This window comes from Crocuta crocuta, unplaced genomic scaffold, assembly GCF_008692635.1.
Source record: "Crocuta crocuta isolate KB4526 unplaced genomic scaffold, BGI_CrCroc_1.0 scaffold216, whole genome shotgun sequence".
Classification (NCBI taxonomy): Eukaryota; Metazoa; Chordata; class Mammalia; order Carnivora; family Hyaenidae; genus Crocuta; species Crocuta crocuta.
Genome location: NW_027531504.1, coordinates 1,980,888 through 2,008,725, shown reverse-complemented (window position 1 = coordinate 2,008,725; position 27,838 = coordinate 1,980,888). Strand labels below are relative to the sequence as shown.

Here is a 27,838-nt window from a genome sequence, read left to right as displayed (position 1 = left end):
TCTGTGTCTCCCTCTCTCTCTGACTCTCCCCTGCTCACGCTGTCTCTCTCTCTCTCTCCTAGAATTAAATAACACTTTTTTTTAAAAAAATAAAAAAGAAAAGAGAAAGGAGTATTATATGATGACATAATGATGATGATTCCTACTACCAGGTACTTGACTTTTATCTTTTACTGTTCATAAAACAATTCTGTAAGGAAGTGTTGTTAATCTTACTCTATTTTACAGATGAGGAAACTAAGGCATAGAGAGGGTAACTATCCTGACCACAGTATCTAGTAACAGCCAGGATTTGACCCAGGAGTTTGAATGCAGAGACTGCACTATTAATCACTATCTCTTTGATTTCAATAATACTTCATAAATTTAAAGATTAACTTAGTTAATATATATATATACCTCTAAGAAAGTTTACCTGAAGATGTTAAGCTTTTTGTAAATGTTAACCATTATCATCTTCATCACCCAAGGTTAGTCATTTTATGGTGGAATCCGGATTCTAATACAAATTTCATTCTCTTAACTATTATTATATATAGGAGTTAGCCCCAGGCATTACTGGAACACAGAGGAGGAGCAAGTAATTTTAAGATGGAGAACGGAATAGTTGTTAGATGTTAAGAGGTATATAAGAATGAGAGGGTAGCATTATAAACACCAAGTAGGCAGGGAAAGAGTCTGAGTGAATAGAAAAGCAGGGCGGTAGAGGGAAAAGTATACTTGTAATTTAGGGGTTGTTGGACCCTACAGTCGAATGGGCAGTGGTGGGGAATGAGGCTGAAGAGACTTCATATCCAATTCCACGTTTATGGTTTTGCACTTTAGGAAATGTCACTGAACAATACTATTGTAACACACACACAAAGCTACAGGTTCGCTACAAGGATTGGAAGAAACTTGCAGGGGCGAGTCAATCTGCGAAGTAGAGCACAAGTATGCAATGGGCTAAAAAGCACTTAGCCGTTTCCACTCTTGTTGGATCTCGCCGATGTAAAGGGGCAAGGCTTAGAAGCACCGCAGGACTCACTGACTCGGGGAGAGATTGTGCTGTCTCTGGCTTCCGGCGTCCTCAGTTGCTAAGGGAGACCGGAAGCGCCCTTACGCTAGGTCCTTGCAAACCATAGAGTACCGGAAAAAGAGTGAACGGAAGTTAGAAGGCGAGAGCGACTGCAGTTTGGTTCGCGTGAAGATGACAACCTTAGTGCTGGATAACGGAGCCTATAATGCCAAAATCGGTTACAGCCATGAAAATGTGTCGTAAGTGTTCTCTCTCTCCTTAGGACACGACGGACCCTTAACGGTTTCACATGCTACGCTTCATTTTGGGGTCACAGTAAACTGCAAATGCTCCTACGTGGCCCTAACCTGAGCCAGAGGGACACTGTGGTTGGAGCTGGGAGTCTGGGATGCTTAATTTAGGTTACGCGGCCCCGGAAGTGGGAGATGGGTTCCTTTCATAACAGGAAATAGCTCTGGAAAATAGGCTTCCAGGGAAGAGGTTCCTGAAGGAGGGGTGCGTACACACAAATTCATGAATCCTCAGGAATTTGTGTGTGTGTGTGCATATTCTTGAGGACTCATTTATGGATTTCATCAGATCCTCGATGGGTTCTGTGACCCCCAAAAAGCTTGAAAACAATTGTCTTCGTAATTGGAGACGTTGAAGGCTTTGCGTCTAAGTCCTTCGTAGTGCTTATTGGCTGACCTGGTTGATAGAGTCGATTTAACAGAATTACTACAATGGCAAGCATAAACCATATATGTTATATATGTAGGAAAAAATGCTTTTCTTCTGTCATGTTTACAGAAGATTCCCCCCTTTCTCCTTTCCTTTTTTTTCCTTTTTAAAGAGGACAGTCACCGCGTAGTGATGTAAATTGGTTAACAGTCGTCTGGAAAATGTTTTGCAATGTATATCATTGTTTTTATCCTTTGACACAGCAGTTCTGTTATCAGTTTCCTAAGGAATAAACAAGAGGTGTTTGATAGGAGGAAATGTAGCATGCTCTGTATTTTAGACATTGTGTATTGTAGTAAAACAAAGGGGGGGAAGCTAAATAATCAAGAATAGAAAATTGACTACAATTGTAATACAACCGTAAGATTTACTGCAATGCAGTCTTAAAAAATCATGTCCTCAAAGAATATTTAAACATATAGAAAATTGACAGCATAGGAAATAAGCAGATACAAAACACTTGTGCAATATTGTCCCAATTCTCTCTCTCTCCCTCTCGTTCTTGCTCGCTCTCTCTCTCTCTCTTCCTCTTCCCCCTTCCTCCACACACACATACATGTGTACACTTGTGTATGGTTGATAATGGCTCTAGTTTGTCTTCCTAAGTAGATTGTAAGTTTATGGTGGGCAACAACCGTGTTTAAAACTACTTCCTACTTCTGTACACTATAGCATATTGCTAATTGAAAATCTTTGACTTCCTAGAGACTTAATTTTAATAGCCAGAACTTTCAACTTGTAAATATTTTACCAGAGTGGTATTAAGATTTCCACATTAAAGCCAGAAAGACCAGGAACTTTACTTAAGCCGTGACTGTCATCTTTGTGGTAGCAGGATCAATACCCACTTGGAAGAATTTCTTAAAGAGTATTTGAGAAAGATAAAGGGTCCAGTGTAGAATGTGGTACATATTAGAACTTAAAAAGACTTTAAAAAAAAATTATTTGAAGACAGAATGAGAAACACTGGTTGTGGATATTTTTTGTCCAGCAATAGGATGGTTAAATAATTGTATTTTTAGGAAGTATTTAGGGAATAATTATATTATTTGTTCTTTGTTGATAGGGTAATTCCTAACTGTCAGTTCAGATCAAAAACAGCACGTCTTAAAACTTTTACTGCTAACCAGATAGATGAAATAAAGGACCCTTCTGGACTCTTCTATATTCTTCCTTTTCAGAAGGTAATTCAATTATATGTCATTTCTAGCAATCTAAACCTAAACTTAAAGACAATTTTTAAATTATAATTAAGATTGTGTATGTATGGAAATATTTTTACATCTCTGAGAAAAAGTTATTTAAAATTGTTTTAACATTTATTTATTTTTGAAAGACAGAGGGTGAGTGGGAGGGGGCAGAGAGAGGGAGACAGAATCTGAAACAGGCTCCAGGCTCTGAGCTGTCAGCACAGAGCCCGACACCTGGGTCGATCTCATGGACCATCAGATCATGACCTGAGCTGAAGCTGGATGCTGAACCAATTGAGCCACCCAGGCACCCCTGAGAAAAAGTTATTTAAAATTTATATAAGATCTTATTAAAACCAAAAATTGAAATTAACTTGTCTTGTTTAATAAATGACCATGACTTAGTTACTGATTGTGGATATTGAATTTTACTTGTTCATGTTAAAGCTAAATAAGATGAACACATTAAAAAAAAAAGTAAGTATGAAGTGGCATCTCCATATACTAATATGTCTTTTGAACCTTTGACATTTTGGTTATGGTTAACTTGTAAATTTTAGAATTTTTAAAAGGAGAAAAACATACCAATATAATTGATTTGGAATTTAAACAATATTAGAGTAGTGGAAGTAACCATAAGGAGAAATTAGTGATTTAGAATATATCAATGTGAGTTTTATTTTTTTATTTTTTTTAAATATTTTTTATTTATTTCTAGGAGAGAGAGAGAGAGAGTGAGCAGGGGAGGGTCAGAGATAGAGGGAGACACAGACTCTGAAATAGACTCCAGGCTCTGAGCTGGCAGTCAGCACAGAGCCCGACGCAGGGCTCGAACCCGCAAACCGCGAGATCATGACCTAAGCGAAAGTCGGACGCTTAACCGACTAAGCCACCCAGGCACCCCTCAGTGTGAGTTTTAAATGTTCAAATATTTGTGATAATTTATACAAGAATTTTTTTAGGGCTACTTGGTGAATTGGGATGTTCAAAGACAAGTTTGGGATTACCTTTTTGGAAAAGAAATGTATCAGGTAACATATTGGAGTATGTATTCACATTTCTATTTCCATGTCTTATTCAAATGAAAATTTACAGCGTCAAAGATTTATTAACTCATGTTAATAAGAGAACCATTGAGATAGGATATAAAGAGAGTTCACTCATTAATATGACATAAATAAATCTATTGTGCATGTTTATTTATATCAATCATATTTTTAACTTTAAAGATTATGCATAGTGCTAAAATATACATGTATATGAAAAGTAATACATGCTTGAGATTATGCTAAAATCTACTAGGGGAGAGTGCATGGTATGAAGGTGAATAGAAGTCAGAGTTTTTACTGAATAATCCTGTGCTGAGGTTGGCTCATACTAGTTCATGGGAACCAATTGCATGCATCTCTTCCCAACTCTGTGTTCAGTGTTTGGTGACTTTCAGGATAGCGTGAAATCGCCCTTTGTGCCTATATTTATAACTGTAGTAAGCACTACAAATCAGGGCTTTTTTTTTTTTTTTTTCTGGAGATCTGGTTGTTGAGCATTTACCAGCACACACTGTAAGATGGGGTGTAGGGGATGTAATTGCAAATGTATGGACATTATTTCTTAGGCAATGTCCAGCCATGGAAGAGAAGACTTTTGTGATGAGTAATACATTTGGGGAGGATGGCAGATTTCTGATTTAGACAAATATCTGGTGATAATTATGCTAGCAGTACAGAAGACAGATCAGAAGGAGAGGAGAATGGAAGAAGAAGGGGCATTGGGAAGGCATTATTTTAGGTGAAGGCAGTAGCAATAGAGAGGAAAGGTCAAGGACGGATTCCAGAGAGTAAATCAAGGATTGAAGTTGAAAAGAATTCAAGTGTCTAGCTTTAACTTTTGAACATGTTTCTGGTATATATTTAAGTCACTTCATATACTGTTCTTAGCTTTGATTTTTAAAATATTAAATAAGTGCAAGTGAATAGAATTTCCATTTTGAAGTGGAATTGGAAGTTAAGAGATAGTCTGTGAAACTCAAGATTAAAATTTCACTTCACATGTCTATTATTAGACCAAATCACTATCTCATTTTTATTTTCACAATAAATTTTTTTGTCCACATATTTGAATTGTGAATCTTATTTGATAATTTTGTGCTTTTAATGTCTGTAATGTAAAATTTAGGTAAAGTGAGTGAATATTCGGTTTTTAATGCTTCTGGAGAGAGTGGGAGATAATTATGTAAACATTAAATCCTAAAGCTTCTGGCATTTTAAATTTTAAAACAAAATAACATCCCTACTGCTTGTATTTACATTGTTCATTACTTTTACATAATGATCTTCAAGCAAATTGACAGTGCCATTTTATTAATGCCACCATTAAGAGAGTTAAAATTGAATAATAAAGTGCATGAGTTTTGTAAACAAACGTCCTGGGTTCAAATCCTAGCTATGTCCCTACCTAGTTATATGAACCTTGGTAACTTATTCAACTCTTCTATACCTCAGATTGCTCTATGATTAAATGAAGATAGTAATAAGACTTGTTTTCTATGATTATTGTGAGGATTTAATACATTTGTTTATATATGTAAAACAGGTGTTTGTACCTATAAAGTTATAAAACTTTTGGGATCTTTTTCTCTCATAGGTTGATTTTTTAGATACCAATATTATTATCACGGAACCATATTTTAACTTCACTTCAATTCAAGAATCAATGAATGAAATCCTATTTGAAGAATATCAGTTCCAAGCAGTCTTAAGAGTAAATGGTGAGTTAAAATTTTGATTGCAGTTAAGCTATAGAAATATGAAATGAATACAGAGGAACATTCATTTTCCAAAAATATTGAGTGACAGTTTTTTAGATTTGGAGGAAATAAAACATGGGATTTAAAAATTAGGTAGACTCTTAGAGATAATCTAGTCAGACTTACTTCATCTTTTTACTAGTACAATATTTTCTCCCTAATGAAGTTTCTAGCACATATTTTTTTTAAGTTTATTTATATATTTTGAGAGAGAGTGTGTATGCATGCATGTGATCAGGGGAGAAGCAGAGAGAGAAGGAGAGAGAATCACAAACAAGCTCAGTGCTGACATCCCAGATATGGGGCTCGATCCTGCAAACCTGAGATCATGATCTGAGCCAAAATCAAAAGCAGAGGCTTAACTGACTGAGGCACCCAGGAGCCCCAACATGTATATATTTTTTAAGTAATCTCTATGCCCAGTGTGGTCACACTCACAACCCCTAGATCAAGCTTCCCATGCTTTACCAACTAAGCCAGCTAGGGGCTCCACTAGCCACATATTTTTAATTTCTAAAAGATTATTGTTTCTCAGGTAGTTATCTTTTCTGTCACTGATGTGTTTATCATTATTATTATTTTTTTTTTAAAATATTTTATTTATTTCTAGGAGAGAGAGAGAGAGACAGTGCGAGCAGGGGAGGGTCAGAGAGAGAGGAAGTCACAGACTGAAACAGGCTCCAGGCTCCGAGCTGGCAGTCAGCACAGAGCCCGACGCGGGGCTCGAACCCACGAACCGTGAGATCATGACCTAAGCGGAAGTCGGACGCCTAACCGACTAAGCCACCCAGGCGCCCCGTGTTTATCATTATTATTCATTGAAATCATGTTAATCGCTTGGCATGCCAGTATGAGGAAAAACAATCTGAAAATGCCATCTAGAAGTAAGTTTATTAAAGGCTAGAATTATATTACAGGACTGTACAATGAAAGTATTGAAATATTTAACTTGCAGATTTTTAGTCTATATGTGTGATATTATACTACAGTGGTTAAGAGCACAATCTTTAGAAAAGTGTTAACTAAGGGTGATTTTGCCCCTTAGGGGATTTAGCAATATCTGGAGGCATTTTTGTTTTTCACAACTGGGAGGGTGCTCTTGGCTTCTAGTGAGTAGAGGACATAAATGCTACTGAACCTCTTAAAATGCACAGGAATGCTTCCAACAACAAGGAATTATCTGGCCCAAAATGTCAGTAGTTCTGAGGTTGAGAAACCTCTAGAATCACACTGACCAAGTTTGAATCTTGGCTCTGTTACTTACTAATTGTATAACACTGGATACATGGGGCGCCTGGGTGGCTTAGTCGGTTAAGCGTCCGACTTTCGCTTAGGTCATGATCTCGCGGTTCGTGAGTTCGAGCCCCGCGTCGGGCTCTGTGCTGACTGCCAGCTCAGAGCCTGGAGCCTGTTTCAGTCTGTGACTCCCTCTCTCTCTGACCCTCCCCTGCTCACGCTGTCTCTCTCTCTCTCCTAGAAATAAATAAAACATTTAAAAAAAAAAAAAAGAAAAAAAAAGAAAATAACACTGGATACATTATTTAACTTCTCTATGCTTCAGTTTCTTCATCTGTAAAATGGAATTGTTGTGAAGATTAAAACACAAACACTCATGGAGTTTAGGGTAGTGCCCGGCCTGTGATAAATGCTCAATGAAATTATCTGCTGTTAAAATAATTGCATTATAAATATTTACCTTTAAAAATTGATTACAAGGACACCTGGATGGCTCAGTCAGTTAAGCATCCAACTTTAACTCAGGTCATGACCTGTGTTTCATGATTTCAAGTCTCTCATCGGGCTCTNNNGGAGCCTGCTTGGGATTGTCTCCCCCACCCCCCCCACCTCTCTCTTCCTGCCCTGCCCCCACTTGTGTTTTTTTCTCTCTCTCAATAAATAAAATTTAAAAATGTGATGACAAAATTTTTAAAATCACATTTACCACAAAAATGTGATGTTTTAGCTTAAACCCTGCAGAGAGTTTGTGACAATAATGGATATTATTTTAAATTAGCACATAGAAATAAAAGAAAGTTTCTGTCTTTCTGCTTGCCTTAATATGCTTTCTTTATTGCTTTAAATTCATTTTACTTGTGTTTAATGCAGTTTTTTTTATCTTTTTTTAAATAGCTGGTGCTCTCAGTGCACATAGGTATTTTCGAGATAATCCTTCTGAATTATGCTGTATCATTGTAGATAGTGGATATTCCTTTACACATATAGTTCCTTACTGTAGAAGTAAAAAGAAAAAAGAAGCAATTATTCGGTGAGTTGTATTTAATTTTCATGTCTTTCTTAAGATAAAACTGAATGAAAGGTGTGATAAACTGAACCAAATGTGTATTCTCCCTTTTTAGGATAAATGTGGGAGGAAAACTCCTAACCAATCATCTAAAGGAGATTATATCTTACAGGTAATACTTAGCTTTGATTCCTTGGGTGGGTTAACTGCTGGTGGTGAACTTTTTAAAGTAATTTAAAATTGTTCTTAAAAATAAAACAAAGTGAATAATCCCTAACCATTAGTTGTAGCTTCAATTAACAATTCTGTACTATTGCTTTAAAAACTGCATCATATAATACAAATACAAATGATGTTCAACTTGAAAAGCTTTCTAGCAGGGTGCCTGGCTGTCTCAGTCAGTGGAGCATATGACTCTTGATCTCTGGGTTGTGAGTTAAAGCTCCACATAGGATGTAGAGCTCACAAAAAAAAAAAAGAAAGAAAGAAAAGCTTTCTAGCATATAAAATGCTAATATCCACTAAAATTTGGATATTTCCAAGCTCTAGGGAGTTTAATATGTTTATAACATTTTAAAATTATAGATGTTATAAAAACTATAAGTGTTATACATTATAAAACAAATTAGCAAATTAAAAATGTGTTTAAGGAAATAAGGGTTTCAAAGGAAAATAAATCTCTACCTCCCCTTTCTGTCTCTCATGTCAGTTCCATTCCACACAGAGTATCATCTTTAAACTGTATTTATGTTTTATAATTTTAGCTTCAATGAGCCTTAATAATATATTGATATTTCTGTTTGTGGATTAACTAATATTAGTTGACTGCCCATCATTAAAAGATAAGGAATTAGTGTACTTAACCACATCCAACTCTTCTCCCTCTCCTAAATTTTATTTATGCTATTATTTTTAATTTTATTTTGTTTAAAAATGTAAGTGGGATTTGTTTTGTTTTGTATGTAGGATTCTTAAATCTCAGTTTCTTCCCCCTACATTAACTTTGGCTGGTATGACACTGTTAATATCTCTCTGAGCTCCCCTCTATGTTATTTAAGAAAGTAAATGAAGCTGCATTTCCTTCTACCTTTCCTCCCACATACTCTTTCTTTATTCTGTCAGATGTACCATTAGTCTTTTAAACAGCTTTATTGAGAGATAATTCACATTCCATACAATTCTCCCATTTAAAGTATACATTTCCAATGGGTTTTAGTATATTAGAACATTCTTAGAACATTTTCATTACCCCTAAAAGAAACCCATTCTCCTTAGTCATCTCCCCCAGCTCTACTACATTTGTAAAAAACTTTTTATTTTTAAATAAATACAGAGCCGGGAAGTTGTAGAATAGTACATATAGCTCTATGTACCCTTAGTAATATCTTATATAACTATTACACTATAAAAATGATAAAATTGACACTGGTATAATATTGTTACCCAGATCATGTTCAGTGTTCAACATTTTTTACATGCATTCATATGTATATTTTTCTATTGGACTTTATCCCATATATAAATTCATGTAAACACCACCACAATCTAACTATTCCATCACTCCAAAGGAACTTTGGAGTGAATCAAACATGTGTTAAAAAAAACACATTTATTTGTATTTATTTGTATTTATCAGAGTATAAATACAAATCTGCAGTAAATACAGAGCATTTATTTAGGAGGTTGAGATATATGGGTTAACAAATAAGAAAGGTTGGGATATATGGGTTAACACATAAGAGTTCTTTTTTTATGGTACTTCCTAGTAGAACTGCTGATCAGAGCATAACTTGAAATATCTTTTCTGGTAAACAGTTTGGCAATATAACAAGGTACTAAAAGTATTTCAAATTCTTTGTTCTAGACTATGAATAAATAATGAGATAATCTGAGATATAGAGAAAAGTACCTGTAGTGCATTGATCTTGAGATATACTTTTTCCACATCTCTAGTGGGATGGATCTTTCAGTTGTTGGTACCTTAGAATTGTCATAGTTTAATTATCATCTTTTCTTTTCATTAGTGCAGTAGTGAGTCTTAAGGTAAAAAATGGTATATATGAAGATAACAAAAAGCAAAAGGAAGCAATAATAATGTTTTTTTATTTAATAAATATAAGGATTATGCTAATCACTTTACATGTATAATTAGAATCATTCACTTCTCACAGATGTGTTAAGTCAGTGATCTTATTATTATTACCCCTTTAGAGTTGAAGAGATTGAGTCCCAGAGAGGTCAAGTAGCTTGGTTGCTAAATTGTGATTCAACCAAAGTCTCTGGGGTGCCTGGCTGGCTCAGTCAGTAGAGCATGTTACTTTTGATCTTAACTTGTCATGAGTTCAAGCCCCAAGTTGGTCATAGAACCTACTTAAAAAACAGCAACAACAAAACCAAAGTCCATGTTTATAAACACATAAGTATCTTTCCTCCCTGACCTAAACTTCCAACACTAGGAATGTTAAATACATTGTAATAGACCACTCTAATAAATATCATGGTGCTGTAAATAACCATAGTTTTAAAGAAGGATAGCATAAGAAAATGTGAGATGATGTTTAGTCTAAAACAAAAAGTAAATGTAGTATATATGTGTAGAGAAAAATATTCAAAGGAAATAACTTCACATTCTTGTTCTTTTTTTTACATTTTTAAAACTGAAGTACAGTTGACAGCAATGTTACGTTAATTTCAGGTGTACAACATAGTAATCTGACAACTCTATGTTGTCTTACTATAAGTGTAACTACCATCTGTCATCAGTACTGTTGACTATATTGCCTGTGCTGAACCTTTCGTCCCTCTGACTTATTCATTCTGTAACTGGAAGCCTGTACCTCCTACTCTCCTTCACCTATTTTGCCCATCTTCCCACCTTCTCCCCTTTGGCAACTACCAGTTCTCTGTATTAATGGGTCTGGTTTTGCTTTGTTTATTTTGTTCTTTAGATTCCACATAGAAGTGAAATCATGTATTATTTGTCCTTATCTGACTTATTTCATTTAGCATAAAACACTGAGTGTATCCATGTTGTCACAAATGGCAAGATCTCATTCTTTTTTATGGCTGCCTAGTATTCCAGTGTGGCTGTGTGTGTGGATGTACACACCACATTTTCTTTATCCATTTATCGATCAATGGACACTAAAGTTGCTTCTGTATTTTGTCTATTGTAAATAATGTTTCAATAAACAGGGGTACATATATTTCTTCAAATTAGGCTTTTTGTTTTCTTTGGGTAAATTACTGGATCATATGGTATTTCTTTTTTTTTTTTAATTCTTTTTAATGTTTTATTTATTTCTGAGAGAGAGAGAGACAGTGTGAGCAGGGGAGGGTCAGAGAGAGGGGGAGACACAGAATCCGAAGCAGGCTCCAGGCTCAGATCTAGCTGTCAGCACAGAGCCTGATGCGGGGCTCGAACCCACGAACCGTGAGATCATGACCTGAGCCGAAGTCAGACGCTTAACTGACTAAGCCACTCAGGCGCCCCAATCATATGGTATTTCTGTTTTTAACTTAAAAAAAGGTTTATTTTTGAGAGCGAGAAGGGGGGAGGGGCAGAGAGAGAGGGAGACAGAGTATCCAAAGTGGGCTCTGGGCTGACAGCAGAGAGCCTGATGTGGGGCTCGAATTCACCAAATGTGACCTGACCCCAAGCCAGACACTTAACCGACTGAGCCAACCAGGTGCCTCTCTATTTTTAATTTTTTGAGGAACCTTCATACTGTTTTCCACAGTGGCTCTACAAATTTACATTCCCACCAGCAGTGCTTGAGAATTTCTCTTTTTCTATATTGTTGCCAACTCTTGTTATTTCTTCTTTTTGATACTAGCCATTCTGACAAGTGTGAACTGATATCTCACTGTGATTCTGATTTGCATCTTCCTGATGAGAGTGATTTTGAGCATCTTTTCATGTGTCTCTTGGCCGTCTGTATGTTGTCTTTGGTAAAATGTCTATTCAGGTCCTCTTCCCATTTTTAATCAGAGGATTTGTTTTTTTGGTGTTGAGTTATAAAATTTCTTTATATATTTTAGATATTAACCCCTTATCAGATATATCATTTCAGATATATCATTTATAAATACCTTCTCCCATTCAGTAGGTTGTCTTTTCATTTTGTTAATGGTTCCCTTCACTGTGTGAAATATTTTTGTATGGGTGTACTCCCAATAGTTTTATTTTCACTTGTTTCCTTGACTTGAGGAGACATGTCTAGAAAAATGTTGCTGAAGCCAATGTCCAAAATATTACTGTTTATGTTTTCTTTGAGGAATTTTATGGTTTCAGGTTTCACGTTTAGATCTTTAATTCATTTTGAGTTTGTTTTTGTGTATAAAGTAAGAAAGTGGTCCAGGTTCATTCTTTTGCGTGTATCTGCCCAGTATTCCCTGCATCATTTATTGAAGAGACTCTTTTCCCCATTATATATCCTTGTTTCCTTTGTTGTAGATTAATTGACCATATAAACATGGGTTTATTTCTGTGCTCTGTGCTCTTCTATTGATCTATGTGTCTGTTTTTCTGCTAGTACCATACTGTTCTTACTACTACAACTTTGTAGTGTATCTTGTAGGGTATCTTGAAATCTGGGATTGTGATACCTTCCAGCTTTGTTCTTTTTCAAGATTGCTTTGGCTTTTTGGGATCTTTTGTTGTTCCGAACAAAATTTAGGATGATTTGTCCTAATTCTCTGAAAAATACTGTTGGTATTTTGATAGGGATTACATTGAATTTGTAGATTGCTTTGGGTAGTGTGGGCATTTTAATAACATTCATTGTTCTGAGCCATGAGCATGGAATATCTTTCCATTTGTTTGTGTTGTCTTCAGTTTTATTTTTTAAAGCAGCTTTGTTTTCATCATTAAGCCTGTGTTTTCTTGGATTCACTCATCAAATATTTATTAGGCATCTACTATGTGCCAAAGTGCTGTGTGCTGACCCACAATACTATTATAATCAGAAAAGCAAGTGCAAAGAGTTAAGTCATTTTAGCAAGATTCTATTCAGAATAGTTAGAGGAAAAGGTTTGCTCTCTGATTGAATAAACCTTACCTTACTTAAAGCCTTCATTTTCAGCTACTTTTTGCAAACTGGACTGATATATGCCTTCAGACGGGTAATATGGAGATTAAATATAATGGAAGTATAATTATTCCTTAAAGTTGAACATATTTTTCACATTCAGAAATTTAATATTTAAAAAAAATCAGTTACCCAAAGATTTGATTTCAGAAAAAAATATTTTTTTATTAAAAAATTTTTTTAATCTTTATTTATTTTTGAGAGAGAGAGAGAGCACAAGCAGGAGAGGGGCAGAGAGAGAGGGAGATACAGAATCCGAGCAGGCTCCAGGCTCTAAGCTATCTGCACAGAGCCTGACGTGGGGCTTGAACTCACAAACCGCGAAGTTTGTGAAGCTGAAGTCGAAGGCTTAACTGACTGAGCCACCCAAGCACCCCAGAAAAAATATTTTTTTTTTTTTTATTTTTATTTATTTCTAGGAGAGAGAGAGACAGCGTGAGCAGGGGAGGGCCAGAGAGAGAGGGAGTCACAGACTCTGAAACAGGCTCCAGGCTCTGAGCTGGCAGTCAGCACAGAGCCCGACGCGGGGCTCGAACCCACGAACCGCGAGATCATGACCCAAGTGAAAGTCGGACGCCTAACCGACTAAGCCACCCAGGCGCCCCAGAAAAAATACTTTATATGGTAATTGTAAATTATACTTATATTTTCCATTTCAATTGTTACCATTTTATTTCTGTTTAGGCAGCTACATGTTATGGATGAAACACACGTGATTAATCAAGTGAAAGAAGACGTATGTTATGTGTCTCAGGATTTTTATAGAGATATGGATATTGCGAAGTACGTATAATAAGTAATCTAAGAATCAGAAAATTGATTCTTGGGTAATGTTATACATAGTTAATTATTTCACATATCTCTAATTCATTTTCTAGGTTGAAAGGAGAAGAAAATACAGTAATGATAGACTATGTTTTGCCTGACTTCAGTACAATTAAAAAGGGCTTTTGTAAGGTAATTTAAAAAATCCTCAATGACATTTCTTGAAGTGACCACTTCAGGCAGATTTGAAAAACATCTAGTTGGGTTTGGTAGAGTCTTACAGAGTTGTTGATAACTGTTTTCCTGGTGGCCATTTCTCCAGGCACAACTGTATAAGTGATCAATAAAAATTTCATTAAAGTTATTTAGAAAAAGAACTGTCAGCTGAATGATAGTACATGGGACCAATCTGGAGCTGATAGGATCATTACCTATGTTATGGTTAACTCTTTTCTATTTTCTTAAGAATTAGTGTAAATTCAGTTAGAGGTTGATTGTTTGTCAATTGTGAAAATTATTGACATAGCTGACATGGCTGTAGTTTGCTTCTTTGGTCTGATATGATCAGATTGTAGTTGAAAAGGGCAGAATCCAGTGCACTTTCAAAGTGTTAAGAAGCAATTTATTTTGGATGTCAAAGTAATTTCTCGTTATCTTTGATCAGCTCAGGTAAACTGTCAGTTCTATGTTTGAGTAAGTGTGAAGTTAGCTCTTTTAGCTGGCTTGATAGAGGACTGTTGGGAAGTTAAAAATCTTTGATCAGAAATGTGAGCATCTTTCCACACGGAGACATTTATGGTATCATTCATTGCAGTATACTTTAAAAGAGTGAAAGATTGGGAAGAGCCCAAATATCCACTAATGGGGGAGAATAAATAAATTTTGACATACTCATAAAATAAGCAATAGTGAAAATGAAATAGAGCTACATGATAATCATGGACAAATCTCAGAAACATGTTTCTGTCTAAAGCATCTAAAACATGATGTCTTTAAGCAAGTTTTAGGAGGATATATAGCATTTCAGGCTGTGTGGAATAATAATTTATGTTGTTTAAGAATACGTAAGTATTGGGGTGCCTGGGTGGTTCAGTCACTTGAGTGTCTGACTTCAGTTCAGGTCATGATCTCATGGCTTTTGGGTTTCTAGCCCTGCATCCGGCTTTGTTGCTGACAGCTCAGAGCCTGGAGCCTGCTTGGGATTCTGTGTCTCCCTGTCTCTCTGCTCCTCCCCCACTCAGCCTCTGACCCTCTGTCTCTCAAAAATGAATAAACATTTTAAAAAAAGAATACATAAGTATGAAGTAAAAGTATAAAACTGTGAGTGGTAACACCAAATTAAAAAGGGGAGTGATAAAAAAAAATTAAAAAAACAAAAGGGACTCTTGGGTGGCTCAGTTGGTTAAGTGTCCAACTCTTGGTTTTGGCTCAGGTCATGATCTTGCAGTTCGTGAATTTGAGCCCCACATCGGGCTCTATGCTGACAGTGCAGAACCTGCTTGAGATTCATTCTCTCCCCTCTCTGCCTTCCCCTCTCTCTCTCCCCCTCCCCTGCTTGCTCTCTCTGTCTCTCTGTAAATAAATAAACTTAAAAAAATTAAAGGGGAGAGTTATAATTTATAAAGTTCTACTAAACTAATTCATGGATACATAGGTTTTATACTTCTTTTAATCATGTATACTTCTTTATATGCCTAAAATTAAAAAACATATATATTTTTGACCATATTATTGAAGTAAAATACAAGTCACAATTCTGAGAAGGCTACCCAAAGCCTTATAAAATTGACATCATCCTGTAGTGTTCTTGGAAACAGATCCTTGCAGAAGGTCATAGGTTGGCTTTCAGAAGTGGGAGTTGGGACAAATTATGAGATCAAGTTGCTTGTTTGTGAACTGGAAGCCCAAGTTGTACTTCTTTTACGAGACAATGAAAACTGCAAATATATAGACAACACCATCTTCATATATTATTACTCATTAAAATACTCCAGTTATATAAAACACCTTGCAGATCACTTATAGCACTTTGTAGAGTTAATGGTAGCAAAGTCATCCATATTTCCACAGGGCTCAATGATTCCCAATTTTTACAAACCTGATTGTTGGAATCACCCAGGGCACTTGAAAAATAATCTGTATCCATGTTCTTAGTTCTTGTCCCTGGAAATGCTTAGTGCTTATATTTGATAACCTAATCTTACAAAAATCTCTTCCTGATAATTTTACTGGCAACCAAGTCTGTACATTTTTTTCTTTTTTTAAATGTATTCTCTTCTGCCCTGCAAATGACACCCTATCAGTTTACTGGACATTATCTGCTGAATGCTGCCTGTTTTCTCCTTGCCAGATTGTAAGCCTTGTTTTCTTAAACCTGCACCTTATACATAGTTAGCCAATATAGATGTGGTTATTCCTTGAATTGACCATTGTTTTACTTACCATCTTTGGAGAAAAAAGGCAGAAGCCACATAATATTGTTTGCAGCCCCCTCCCCCTTTTGTTTAAAGTTTGTTTAGAGAGAGAGAGAGAGAGAGTGAGCACAGGGGAGGGGCAGAGAGAGAAGAAGAGAGAGAATCCCGAGAAGGCTCTGCACTGTCAGCAAGGAGTCTGATGTGGGGCTCAAACTCAGGAACCATGAGATCATGACCTGAGCGAAAATCAAGAGCCAGGAGCTTAACTGGCTGAGCCACCCAGGCACCCCACAGCTCTTTTATTGGCCTTTGGCTTTGTGAACAATATCTGGTTATAGACTAAGCTTCATTAACTCAGTATAGGCTCCTTCTTAATTTGTAGACTTTAACATGAATTGAGTAGACAGAGTCAGTTGGCCTGGACTTTTGCCAGATGATGGAATGTTACATTGAATTTTTATTTCAAAAATAATAGTTTAATCTTTACTTTGTCAATGTTAAAATTTATCATTTATTCACAATATAGTTGACCCTTGAACAACTGACATCCCCCTGCCCCACCCAGTTGAAAATCTACATATACCTTGACCTGTCCCCTTCCCCGCAAAAACTTAACTACTACTAGCCTACAGATGACTGCAAGTCTTAATAACATAAAGTTGATTAACACATATTTTGTATGTTGTATGCATTATATACTACATTCTTATAATAAAATAAGCTCGAAAAAGTTATTAAGAAAATCATAAAGAGAAAATACATTTACAGTAATGTACTGTAAAAAGAATCTGCACATAAGTGAACCCATATAGTTCAAACCAATGTTCACATGCCACCTGTACATGTTAAATCATGTGCATGTTGGAAAAAAAAGACTAAACAATAACAAAATACAAAAAATTATGTATATATATCTCTCTTAATAATTTTAAGATTTATTTTTTATTTTTTTATTTAGCCACTAGGCACCCCAATAATTTTAAGATGTAGAAACAGTTTTATTTCATATGTATTAGAATTAATTCTAAAGTGTATTGAGTGTAGTACTTGGTTAACTTCATTGTTGCCTGATATGCAACAACTTTGATTAGAACAGATATATGTTTATATTTTTTAATTTTTTCTTTATTTTGATATATGTTTATGAAATTAGAAAAAATAATAACTATATAAAATGAAAAACTATTAATTATTTGAGAGCCCTTGTACTTAAGAGTATCATTAAAACTATTCAAGAATATATTTAGGAGTATCAGGGTAGCTCAGTTGGTTGAATATCTGACTCTTGACTTAGGCTCAGGTCACGATCCCAGGGTAGTATGATCGATCACCACATCTGGCTCCACACTGGACATTGAACCTGATTGGGTTTCTCTCTCTCTGCCCCTCTGCCTGCTCATGCTCTCATGCTTTCTCTAAAAGAAAAAAAAAAAGACTATTTTTGAGTACTTGGAAAAAGGTACAACCTCCATTTCTCCATTTCTAGTAAATTATAGTAACAATAAAAATAATAGGCTCTATGATATTGTTACTGATCACAACTGATACAGATTCTAGTTATATCTCTTATCAGAAAGAGGATGCCTAATAAAGTGTATGGACTTAAATTAGAAAACCTGGCTCATAATTAATGATTATAGTAACACTTTGTGCAGAGCCATTGTAATTTAAACTGATCATTTCTTTTACAGTATTGGAACAAAATTTATGAGGCTGTCTAGTAACCATGGCCTGCATTGACTAAAATAGCAACTCCCAGCAGCTCTTCTAAATTCTTTCATTTGTCTATGTCCTAAAAAATCTTTTTGGAGTTGTACTTTTAAAACAGAAACTACTTGTAGTTCCAGATTACATATTAATGATTAATGCTTTAGAGCCAACAGTCAACAAGGACATCTAGTTCTGGCTCTTTCCCCTAGTTTAGATATTTGATCCTCGGACAGTCACATGATCCTCTTCTGTAAAATCTTGGTAATGAACTGTATCATATAATCTCTAATGTTTTGTCACCTGAATTTCCCCCAAGTTTGCATCTGTTTCTGATTATTTTGAGTGTTGATAAAATGAGTTATATGCTTTAAACTCAAGCCACTATCACTTTTAAGTAAATTTATAAATTCATAAATTTATAGGAAATATTTTTCTTTCTGCCTGAGAAGGTAGACTACTATGAAGGAATACTTTTCTCTGTTACTCTAATACTAGATTATTGGGTTAAAAGGGATTTGCAGTTTTCCCTGTTCTTCCTAGAGTATTATGAAAATTACATAATTTTGGATATTCATATTTAGGAATAATGTTTTGAGCTTGGAATATCCAATGATAGAATTTAGAATTATATCTGGGTTAAGGGAGGCAATGTAGTGAAAGGAATATATTGTATGTACTGATTATACTTTAAATACATTAGTCTTCAGTAATTTTTTTTAATGTTTAATTTTGAGAGAGACAGAAAGAGACAGAGACAGAGCATGAGTTGGGGAAGGGCAGAGAGAGCGGGAGACAGAATCTGAAGCAGGCTCCAGGCTCTGAGCCATCAGCATAGAGCCCAATGTGTGGCTCAGTCTCACAAACCGTGAGATCTTGACCTGAACCAAAGTCAGATGTATAACCAACTGAGCCACCCAGGTGCCCCTAGTCTTAAGTAATTATTAATATTTTTATATATTTGAAGTTTACTATATGTATATAAAGGATTGGGTTATAGTCTCTTCTAAGAGGAAAATTGCATAGATAATTGCAAATGAATTTCTATAACTGAATCTATAATAACTGATATTTAAAAGAAAAATTTTTTAAATGTTTATTTTTTGAGAGAGAGAGCAAGAGCGGGAGAGGGGCAAAGAGAGAGGGGGACACAGAATCTGAAGCAGGCTCTAAGCTCCGAGCTGTCAGTGGAGCTCAAACTCATGAACTATGAAATCATAACCTAAGCCAAAATCAGATGCTTAACCAACTGCGCCACCCAGGGGCCCGAGCTGATGATTCTTAGTAAAATTGGGAAGGACCATTATTTTAATGGTATAGAGTGTGGTAGAAGATTGTTTTAAAAAAAAATTATTTTTTCTGGTCTCTTCAGGAACACATCTCAGCAGTAAATAACAAGAAAATTTCATTGATAAAGTCCGTGGATTTCAAAACTAATTTTTGAAGATTGAATAAATAAGTTTAAATATCTAATTTTTTTTGTACAAAGGAAAGGGGAAATCTTACTGAATAGAGGCACAAGGTCCAATAAATATCTAAAATAGGAGAGTAGAGTCTCCAGGCTGGCTCAGTTGGTAGAGGATGCAACTCTGGATCTCAGGGTCATGAGTTCAAATCTCATGCTGGGCATAGAGCTTACTTAAAAACCAATCAATCAATAAAAAGAGAGTCAAAGTTGGTAGCGATAGAAACAAAAGACATAGTAAATGGTTTACAGAAAGTTTTTAAAATATTTATTTTTGAGAGAGAGCATGCACAAGTGGGGGAGGGGCAGAGTAAGAGGGAGACACAGAATCTGAAGCAGACTCCAGGCTAGCTTGATGCGGGGTTCAAACCCAAGAGCTGCAAGATCATTACCTGAGCCGAAGTCAGACTCCCAACCGACTAAGCCACTCAAGTGCTCTAGTAAATGGTTCCTTAAATGTTTATTTATTTTGAGAGAGAAAGAGAGTATACATGAGGGAGGGGCAGAGAAAGAGGGAGAGAGAGAATCCCAAGCAGGCTCCATGCCATCAGTGCAAAACCTGATGTGAGACTTAATCCTATTAACCATGAGATTATGACCTGAGCCAAAATCAAGAGTACAACACTCAACTGACTGAGCCACCCAGTCACTTCTAGACATAGTAAATGTTTTTTAGAGTATATTATTTGTTCTCTAGAAACTGAAATCGGTCTATTATTATAGGTAGAGTATAAAGGTCCCCTCTCCTCTTTTCTACTTGTCTTTGTGTTTTAAAATGTGTGGAATAAATCCAGATCATCTTTTGGGGAGCAGCTACAGTAGAGTCAGCAATTATTTCTTTGTATAGATTAGGCAGCAGAGAAGGCCACAGTTTTCTAACTTTTGAGAATCCTGAAACTTCCAAGAACATGGTTAATATATTAAAATAACATGTTACTAAATGTTATTAGTTACATGAGCTAGAAAATGTAGCTAAAACTTGTTTATTCTTATTTTTCTTTAAGCCAAGGGAAGAGATGGTGTTAAGTGGAAAATATAAATCTGGTGAACAAATTCTTCGTCTGGCCAATGAGAGATTTGCTGTTCCAGAAATACTCTTTAATCCTTCTGATATAGGCATTCAAGAAATGGGTATTCCAGAAGCTATCGTCTATTCAATTCAGAACTTACCTGAAGGTACATGAATAATTAAAGTATTAAGACATAATGATATTTCTAAAAACGTAATAAGCTCTGTGAACCATAGAGAAATCATCTGAGCTTTCTAAGTAATTTCGGGCAAATGCCAAGTCTGTTTTATTTGTAGATTTCCAAATCTGATAGTGCACTTGAATAATTCTTACTTTATTGGTCCTAGATTAGAAATTTGATACAGGGAAAGTTATTGTGGTCTATTTAAGCTTGAAGAAATTAGGGGTGCCTGGGTGGCTCAGTCAGTTAAGTGTCCGACTTTGGCTCAGGTCATGATCTTACAGTCCGTGGGTTCGAGCTCTGCATCGGGCTCCATGCTGACAGCTCAGAGCCTGGAGCCTGCTTCAGATTCTGCATCTCCTTCTCTCTCTAGCCCCCCTACCTCACACTCTATCTCTGTCTCTCAAAAGTAAATGAACATTTTAAAAAAAAAAAAAAAAAGCTTGAAGAACTTAATCTCTCCATGACTCTTAAATTGCTGTGTCCATTTTAAAAAGGTTTTCAGGGGCGCCTGGGTGGCTTAGTCGGTTAAGCGTCCGACTTTCACTTAGATCATGATCTCGCAGTTCGTGGGTTCGTGCCCCGCGTCGGGCTCTGTGCTGACTGCCAGCTCAGAGCCTGGAGCCTCTTTCGGTCTGTGACTCCCTCTCTCTCTGACCCTCCCCTGCTCACGCTGTCTCTCTCTCTCCTAGAAATAAATAAAAAATATTTAAAAATAAATAAATAAATAAATAAAAAGGTTTTCATTTAACTCATTTATTTACAGAGAAATTTATAATTTAACAAAGTGCTTGTTTTTAGCTATGATAGGATTAGATTCTTCTTTCAGTTTTATTTGGAATAATATACAGGAAGTTAATTTTTTTAGTGTTTGTTTATTTATTTGAGAGAGAGAGAGAGAGAGAGCAGAGGAGGGCAGAGAGAGAAGTAGAAAGAGAATCCCAAGAAGGCTGTGCGCTGTAAGTGCAGAGCCCAACATGGAACTCGAACTCATGAACTGTAACAGTGTAAATCTGAGGTGAAATCAAGAGTTGGATGCTTAACCTACTGAGCCACACAGGCATCCCTATAGGAAGTTATTTTAATGAGGCTGAAGTATGGTGATTTTCAGTGATATGTGGGTTCTCCTGAAGCAGGCTTCACCTACATAATTTTCTAGAGTTTTAGAGAGTACTTTTATATCTCCGAAGTGTCTTCGTAGTTCATAAGGAACAGTCCAGGCAGTGGAGCAGATCTAGCACTTGCAATGTCCTTTCCTCCCATTTAAAAAAAAAAAAATCACATCATGCTATCACCTTAATATAATTATTTCACAACTGTTTTTGTGTTCTCATTAATTTCACATTTTATATAAGGTTGCAGTTATTGTTATACAGCATTTTATACTACACTGCTTTAATGCCATGAGGCTTAGTGTCAATATGAGGGAAGTCTGCCCCTGTTTTATGAACAGAAGCTTTGTGTATGGTGACTGGTAATAATTAATTTATTTAACTAATTAATTTTCCCATGATGGTTAGTAGACTTTTAATACCAGCTAATGATGGGCACTTAATGTTTGCCAGTATGTAACTTTAATGAATATAGAACATAAATTCTTTATTATTATGGATTATGAATATTTTTCACTATTAAATGTAAATATTGCACAATAACTATGTCTGTCTCAATGAGATAACATGGAAATTTGGGCTTCCAAGTTAAAATGTCTTGAAGGCCCTCCATGTTAGCCTTATACTAGCTCACAATCTCGGCCTACAGAAAGACCTCATCCATTTAGGGAAGAAGTATAATTATAATCTGTCTGCTTCTAGAATGTTACCCATTTATGTGTAGCTTCTATCTGTATGTAACAAGTAGCCAGTAGTTCAACTCCTTCACCTTAGCCTTTTTTTAAAGATCTATGAGGTCATATTTTACTCTCTTTGATGTGTCATCACATGTCATCACATTTAACCTCATTATGAACTCTTATAAATAATTCTTATGGTTATTAAAAAAGTATATAGTTTCCTAATCAGTTACTATAACTGATTGTTTTTACCTAAACGTTCACATTCATCTTTTCAGAAAGATAAGTAAACAGATTTTCTGATGCCTTTTTTTCTTTTTTTTTTTTCTCTCTTAAAGAAATGCAGCCGCATTTTTTTAAGAACATTGTTTTGACAGGAGGAAATTCCCTTTTCCCGGGATTTAGAGATCGGGTTTACTCAGAAGTTCGATGTCTCACTCCAACAGATTACGATGTTTCAGTTGTGCTGCCTGAAAAGTAAGTGTTGGCTGATAGATTAAACATGGAAGTCATTTTGTAGGTAAAATGGTCAGTAGGCAGACTTGAGTTTAAACCTGGTTCTGGCAAGTTTGTTTCACTTCACTTCTGGAATCCTTATTTTCCCTTTCTCAAAAATTGAACTAATAAACCTGACATTTCAGTGGGCTAAGTGGGATGAAGTATGTAAAGTGCCAGCCATAATGGTTGGTACATAAGGGGTGCTCAATTAATATAAGACAATATCCATATAGTAAATCAATCCTCATTCCTAAGAGATTTTTATAGGCAAAGCAATCAGTTTATAATCTGATTTTTTTATCTAAGATGTGTCATTTCTTGACAGTTTCTATCAAGAATAAGAACTAAACCTTTAAGATAAATTATGTCAATTTGTAAGTTGTTTTGGAATGTTTTAAAACAATTGTTAACAATAGGTTTCCGCTGCCATCCAAAAGTAGAACATTTTTCTGAAACCTTTTGTAAGTCAAATGGTGTAAAATGAAGAAGCAATTACCATTCATTTTTATAGAAAAATTTTGAGCATTTCCAGACCCAAAGAATAACTTCTCTTAGGCTTTTCTGATACATTAGGACAAATCTTGCTAACAAAATAAATGGAGATAATACATAGATGCTCAAAGACACACTTCACAGCTATGGAGCTCAAAGCTGAGAAGCTGAGTATAGTTCCTGGGGAAGGAGCTTAGCAGTGCCACTCTCGCTGCTTAGGTGTGTGCCGCCTCTCTAATGGCTCGCTGCAGAATGAGTGCTGAATACTGTTTTGCTTTTTGTTTTTTTTTTTATTTTTTTGGAAAAGCAAAAATCTTCAGTTAGCAAAAATAGGTACTAATGTAGTCTCTTGTAAAAGGGAAGTGGCGTAATACAAACTTTTGAAAAACGAGATACCTGTATTTTAGTAAACTTTTTACATTAAACCAGCCTTTTTTTTTTTTTTTTTTAAGTTCATTTATTTCGAGAGAGAGAGAGCACACAGGAGGGGCAGAGAGAGAGGGAGAGAATCCCAAGCAGGCTCTGTACTGTCCGCACATGGTCAGCGTGGAGTCCAATGCGGGGCTGGAACTCATGAACTGGGAGGTAATGACCTGAGCTGAAATCAGGAGTTGGAGACTTAACCATCTGAGCCACCAAGGCACCCCAGTACTCATTTTTTTTTTCTTGATTCAGAAATCTTTTATATCTAAGCCCTATCCTACTCTACTGAGAAAAACAGGTATCATTCCACTTTTGTGGGGGGGAAAAAAGGTATAATTTTAGAACCTTAAGAAAGACTTATAGGGGTGCTTGGGTGGTTCAGTCAGTTGAACGTCCGACTTCAGCTCAGGTCATGATCTTGTGGTTCGTGAGTTTGAGTCCCGTATCAGGGCTGTTTGCTGTCAGTGCAGAGCCCCCTTTGGATCCTCTGTCCCCCCCACCTCTGCCCAATCCCCACTCCCTCTCTTTCTCTCAAAAATAAACAAACATAAAAAAAAAAAAAAGAGAGAGAGAAGAAAGGCTTACAGGTCATCCCGTTCAATGTTTTTACATTGTAAATAAAGAAATAAGGGCTGTGACAGTAAGTTAATAGCAGTGGCCAGGCCAAAATCTGGTTCTCTTTATCTTGAATCAGTAGCAAATACATGTCTCTTACCAAAAGTATGTCTAACACCTCCTCCCCACTGTCCTAGTCATAAGTGTTGTACAAATAAGACCCCATATACCTGACTCTTAATTTTAGAGTCTTGTTTTAAAGGAAAAGTAGGATTTTTCTAAATTAATAGCACTTACTAGAAGGCCCTTGTCTGCTCACTTAATTTTTAGCTATCAGATTAGAGAGTAAATAGTTGTTGGATATTGTAATGATTATCAGCATTAATGTCCATATACTTTATAGAATATGAAGCATACTGGATCTTCATCCTGTGTACTTATTTTATTATTATTTTTTCCACTACGTCTCTTTATTTCCCACACTTTTGTTTTGTTTGCCCGCATGTTTTTTATCTTGTGTTTTAAATTCAAGTCATGCACACATTATATGCCAAGGGATCCACAGAAAAAGTTTTTATTCTTTTATTCATCAAGTCTTCATTACACATCTGTTTTATATACACACATATGTATGTTACATGTATGGACTACAATAAGGAAAACATTTATTAACTTTTCATCATTTTTCAAATTTTAAAAATTGAACTGGGGGAAAGGAACATTAGAAATAGAATTGAGTCATAACATAAAGTATCACCTTAGTTAGAGATAAAACCAAACTAGATGTTTTATGTTTCAATTTTACTTACTGTCTTTGTCCTACCGTGTAACTGTTTATTATGCAATGTGTTTCTTTTTTTTTTTTAATTTTTTTTAAATTTTATTTTTGAGAGAGACAGAGACAGCGTGAGCAGGAGAGAGTCAGAGAGAGAGAGGGAGACACAGAATCTGAAGCAGCTCCAGGCTCTGAGCTGTTAGCACAGAGCCCGATGCAGGGCTCGAACCCACGAACCGTGAGATTATGACCTGAGCCGAAATCGGATGCTCAACCGACTGAGCCACCCAGGCACCCCTATGCAATGTGTTTCTATATATTTCATTTATCAGAAGAAAGGGTAGCAGCAAAAGCACGGACTGAAAACCTCTCTGAGCCTCATTTTCCTAAATCTGCAAAATGACAAATATGTTGTTTCATGGGTTGCTGTGTAAATTAGTGAGATGACATATCTTTGACACATACAGAATTTAGATTCAGTTATGACAGTGTTTTTCCTTTTATGCATTTTTGATATTTTGCTTATAATCTTGTTTTTTTATTAGAAGTAGAGGGTCCATAAATTCAGGGCACAGGTTAAAGAAAAAACGTTTAGTTGTTCTGGCGACCAAGGTTCTTTTCTTTCATAGGTTGCCTTATTCTTATGAAGCTTATGCTTTATTTTCACACTTTAAGTTATTTTCTTTTAAATCAGGTTGGGTAGAGATGGCCACGTTTCAGTTACTAATGAATGTTTTCTGCATTTCAGTTCTGTAAAATCATCTGGGTTCATTTACTTTAACTTTATTTTTAGCCCTATTACTTATGCCTGGGAAGGTGGAAAATTGATATCAGAGAATGACGATTTTGAAGATATGGTAGTAACAAGAGAAGACTATGAAGAAAATGGACATAGCGTCTGTGAAGAGAAATTTGATATTTAAGAAACATTCTGAATTAAAGTTTTGACTAGCTGTGATTGAAAGGTTTAATTTCAGTGTTCTTTTTAAAGTAGGTTAAGGATCTGTGTTACCTTTCATCTTAAGATCTTAAACTTATGTGAATACTTTGATCCATGGCTAATTTTCAAAGGTTTCTTAGCTAAGTTATTACAGTAAACTATATCTCAGCTCATATTTGCATTTAGGAGTTAGACTACCATAACAGTGCTTACACTGTTCCTAAGAATAGGTTATCTTTCATTAGAAGGGTAAATGCATTTTGAATGTAATTCTTTATAGCTGGGAGCACAAACATAAGTCACTGGTCAGTTTTCCTTGGAAAGCCATTTTGTGTGACTATGAATAGGGAGGGATTGCCTAAAATGTTTTTGGGCTGATATGATTTCTTTTCTAGAACTAAGTAATTTATCTAAAAATTGCCATTTTTATTCACACATACTAAAGTTGGGAAGACTCCTCTTATTTGTGTTTAACATTTGGTTTTTATTTAGAATAAATTCAAAAGGGTGGAAACTAAAGCCAATTTATTAAAGTGCCTTTTGATCAGTACTATGTTGGCAAAAATGTATTATTTCACTCATAAAAATACTGGACAGTTTTTTTAAGATGAAAAGAAATTTGAAATTAACTCATGGTTCGTCCAAAACTCTTGAAACAAATGTTAGTGATTTGTTTTAAAAACTCTTATAGGGGCACACATACATACACAAAAAAACCTCTTTTATAATCCGCAATAAGCATATTAAGGTGTTAAAAGCTACAGATACCCAATTTAAGGAAACACCTGACAATGACATTAATGAAAAACAGGTAGGCTTTGCTTGCAAACAGGAGAAACTCATTTGGGCTATTCCAAGCAATACAAAATTTATCAGTGGGACAAAGGGCAGCTTATCAAATCTAAAGAAAACCGGGACCGACAGCCTTAGGAAGGATGAAAACCAGGATACTCTTAGGAATGTAAATTACAGAAATTGAGTGAGAGACAATCCTTTTACAGCTCTGCCATCAAAGTATCTCAGCTTCTATATCTTCTATCTTATATCATTATACTCATGAATCAAATTCCTACTGGTTTCTTTATCCTAGTTAGTATCATGTACCTACCCCATGGCTTCAGGGACTTTGACAGTACTAGTAAGATAGTGTAAAGTAAAACAAGGTAGTTTCCCAAAGGAAAATTAATATGAAGAGACAGATGCTGATCAGAGTGAAAGACCTGTCAACTATAATTTTATTTAGATCATGTTGGGTTAGGGGCTGGTCAGTCCTTCCTAGACCTAGGTTGGTTATCATTACAGAGCTGCAAGTAGAGTGTTTGTGTGATACCCAGTTATGAGCATATAATCTGAATAGTGTAGCAAGAAGATGCTGGTAGCATAAATTTTTGCAGCCATACAGTGTAACTGTTAGAATTTCAAGATGATATGGTTGGAGGTAAAAAGACAAGTCTCCCATTTAAAGGGCTTTCCTTGACTTGTCAGGACCTCATGTTGGACAGGTAGAATACCTATCCTCATTGACCAGGTGTTTTTCCTGTGAGGAACAAACATTCCTCAAAGCTGCATTCCCAAAACATGCCCTGACTTTGAAGTCTTCTGTTACGTTCTTCTGCTGCTTCTGCTGTTGCTGCTGCTGGTGTGTGTGTGCGTGCGCGCATGCACATGCTTACTATAGTAAACTAATTTCTGTAGGCAGTGTAGGTCTCCTAGTGGTCATCTTTGAGACACTAAACATTCACTTCTGAAATTAAT

General features: G+C 35.8%; 1 protein-coding gene across 2 annotated transcripts; it reads left to right on the top strand.

Moving 5' to 3' along the window:
* Positions 1–1,150: 1,150 nt before the first annotated feature.
* Positions 1,151–26,634, top strand: ACTR6 (actin related protein 6). 2 transcript variants are annotated; one of them, XM_077772244.1, is made up of 11 exons: positions 1,151–1,257; positions 2,805–2,922; positions 3,891–3,959; positions 5,572–5,695; positions 7,865–8,000; positions 8,092–8,148; positions 13,751–13,849; positions 13,945–14,023; positions 20,422–20,593; positions 22,739–22,877; positions 25,937–26,634. In XM_077772244.1, exons 1-11 carry the CDS (start codon positions 1,190–1,192, stop codon positions 26,064–26,066), a joined length of 1,191 nt encoding a protein of 396 aa, XP_077628370.1. In that variant the 5' UTR covers positions 1,151–1,189; the 3' UTR covers positions 26,067–26,634. The 2 variants fall into 2 exon arrangements, with proteins under 2 accessions (XP_077628370.1, XP_077628371.1); XM_077772245.1 differs by lacking the exon at positions 3,891–3,959.
* The last annotated feature ends 1,204 nt before the right edge of the window (positions 26,635–27,838 follow it).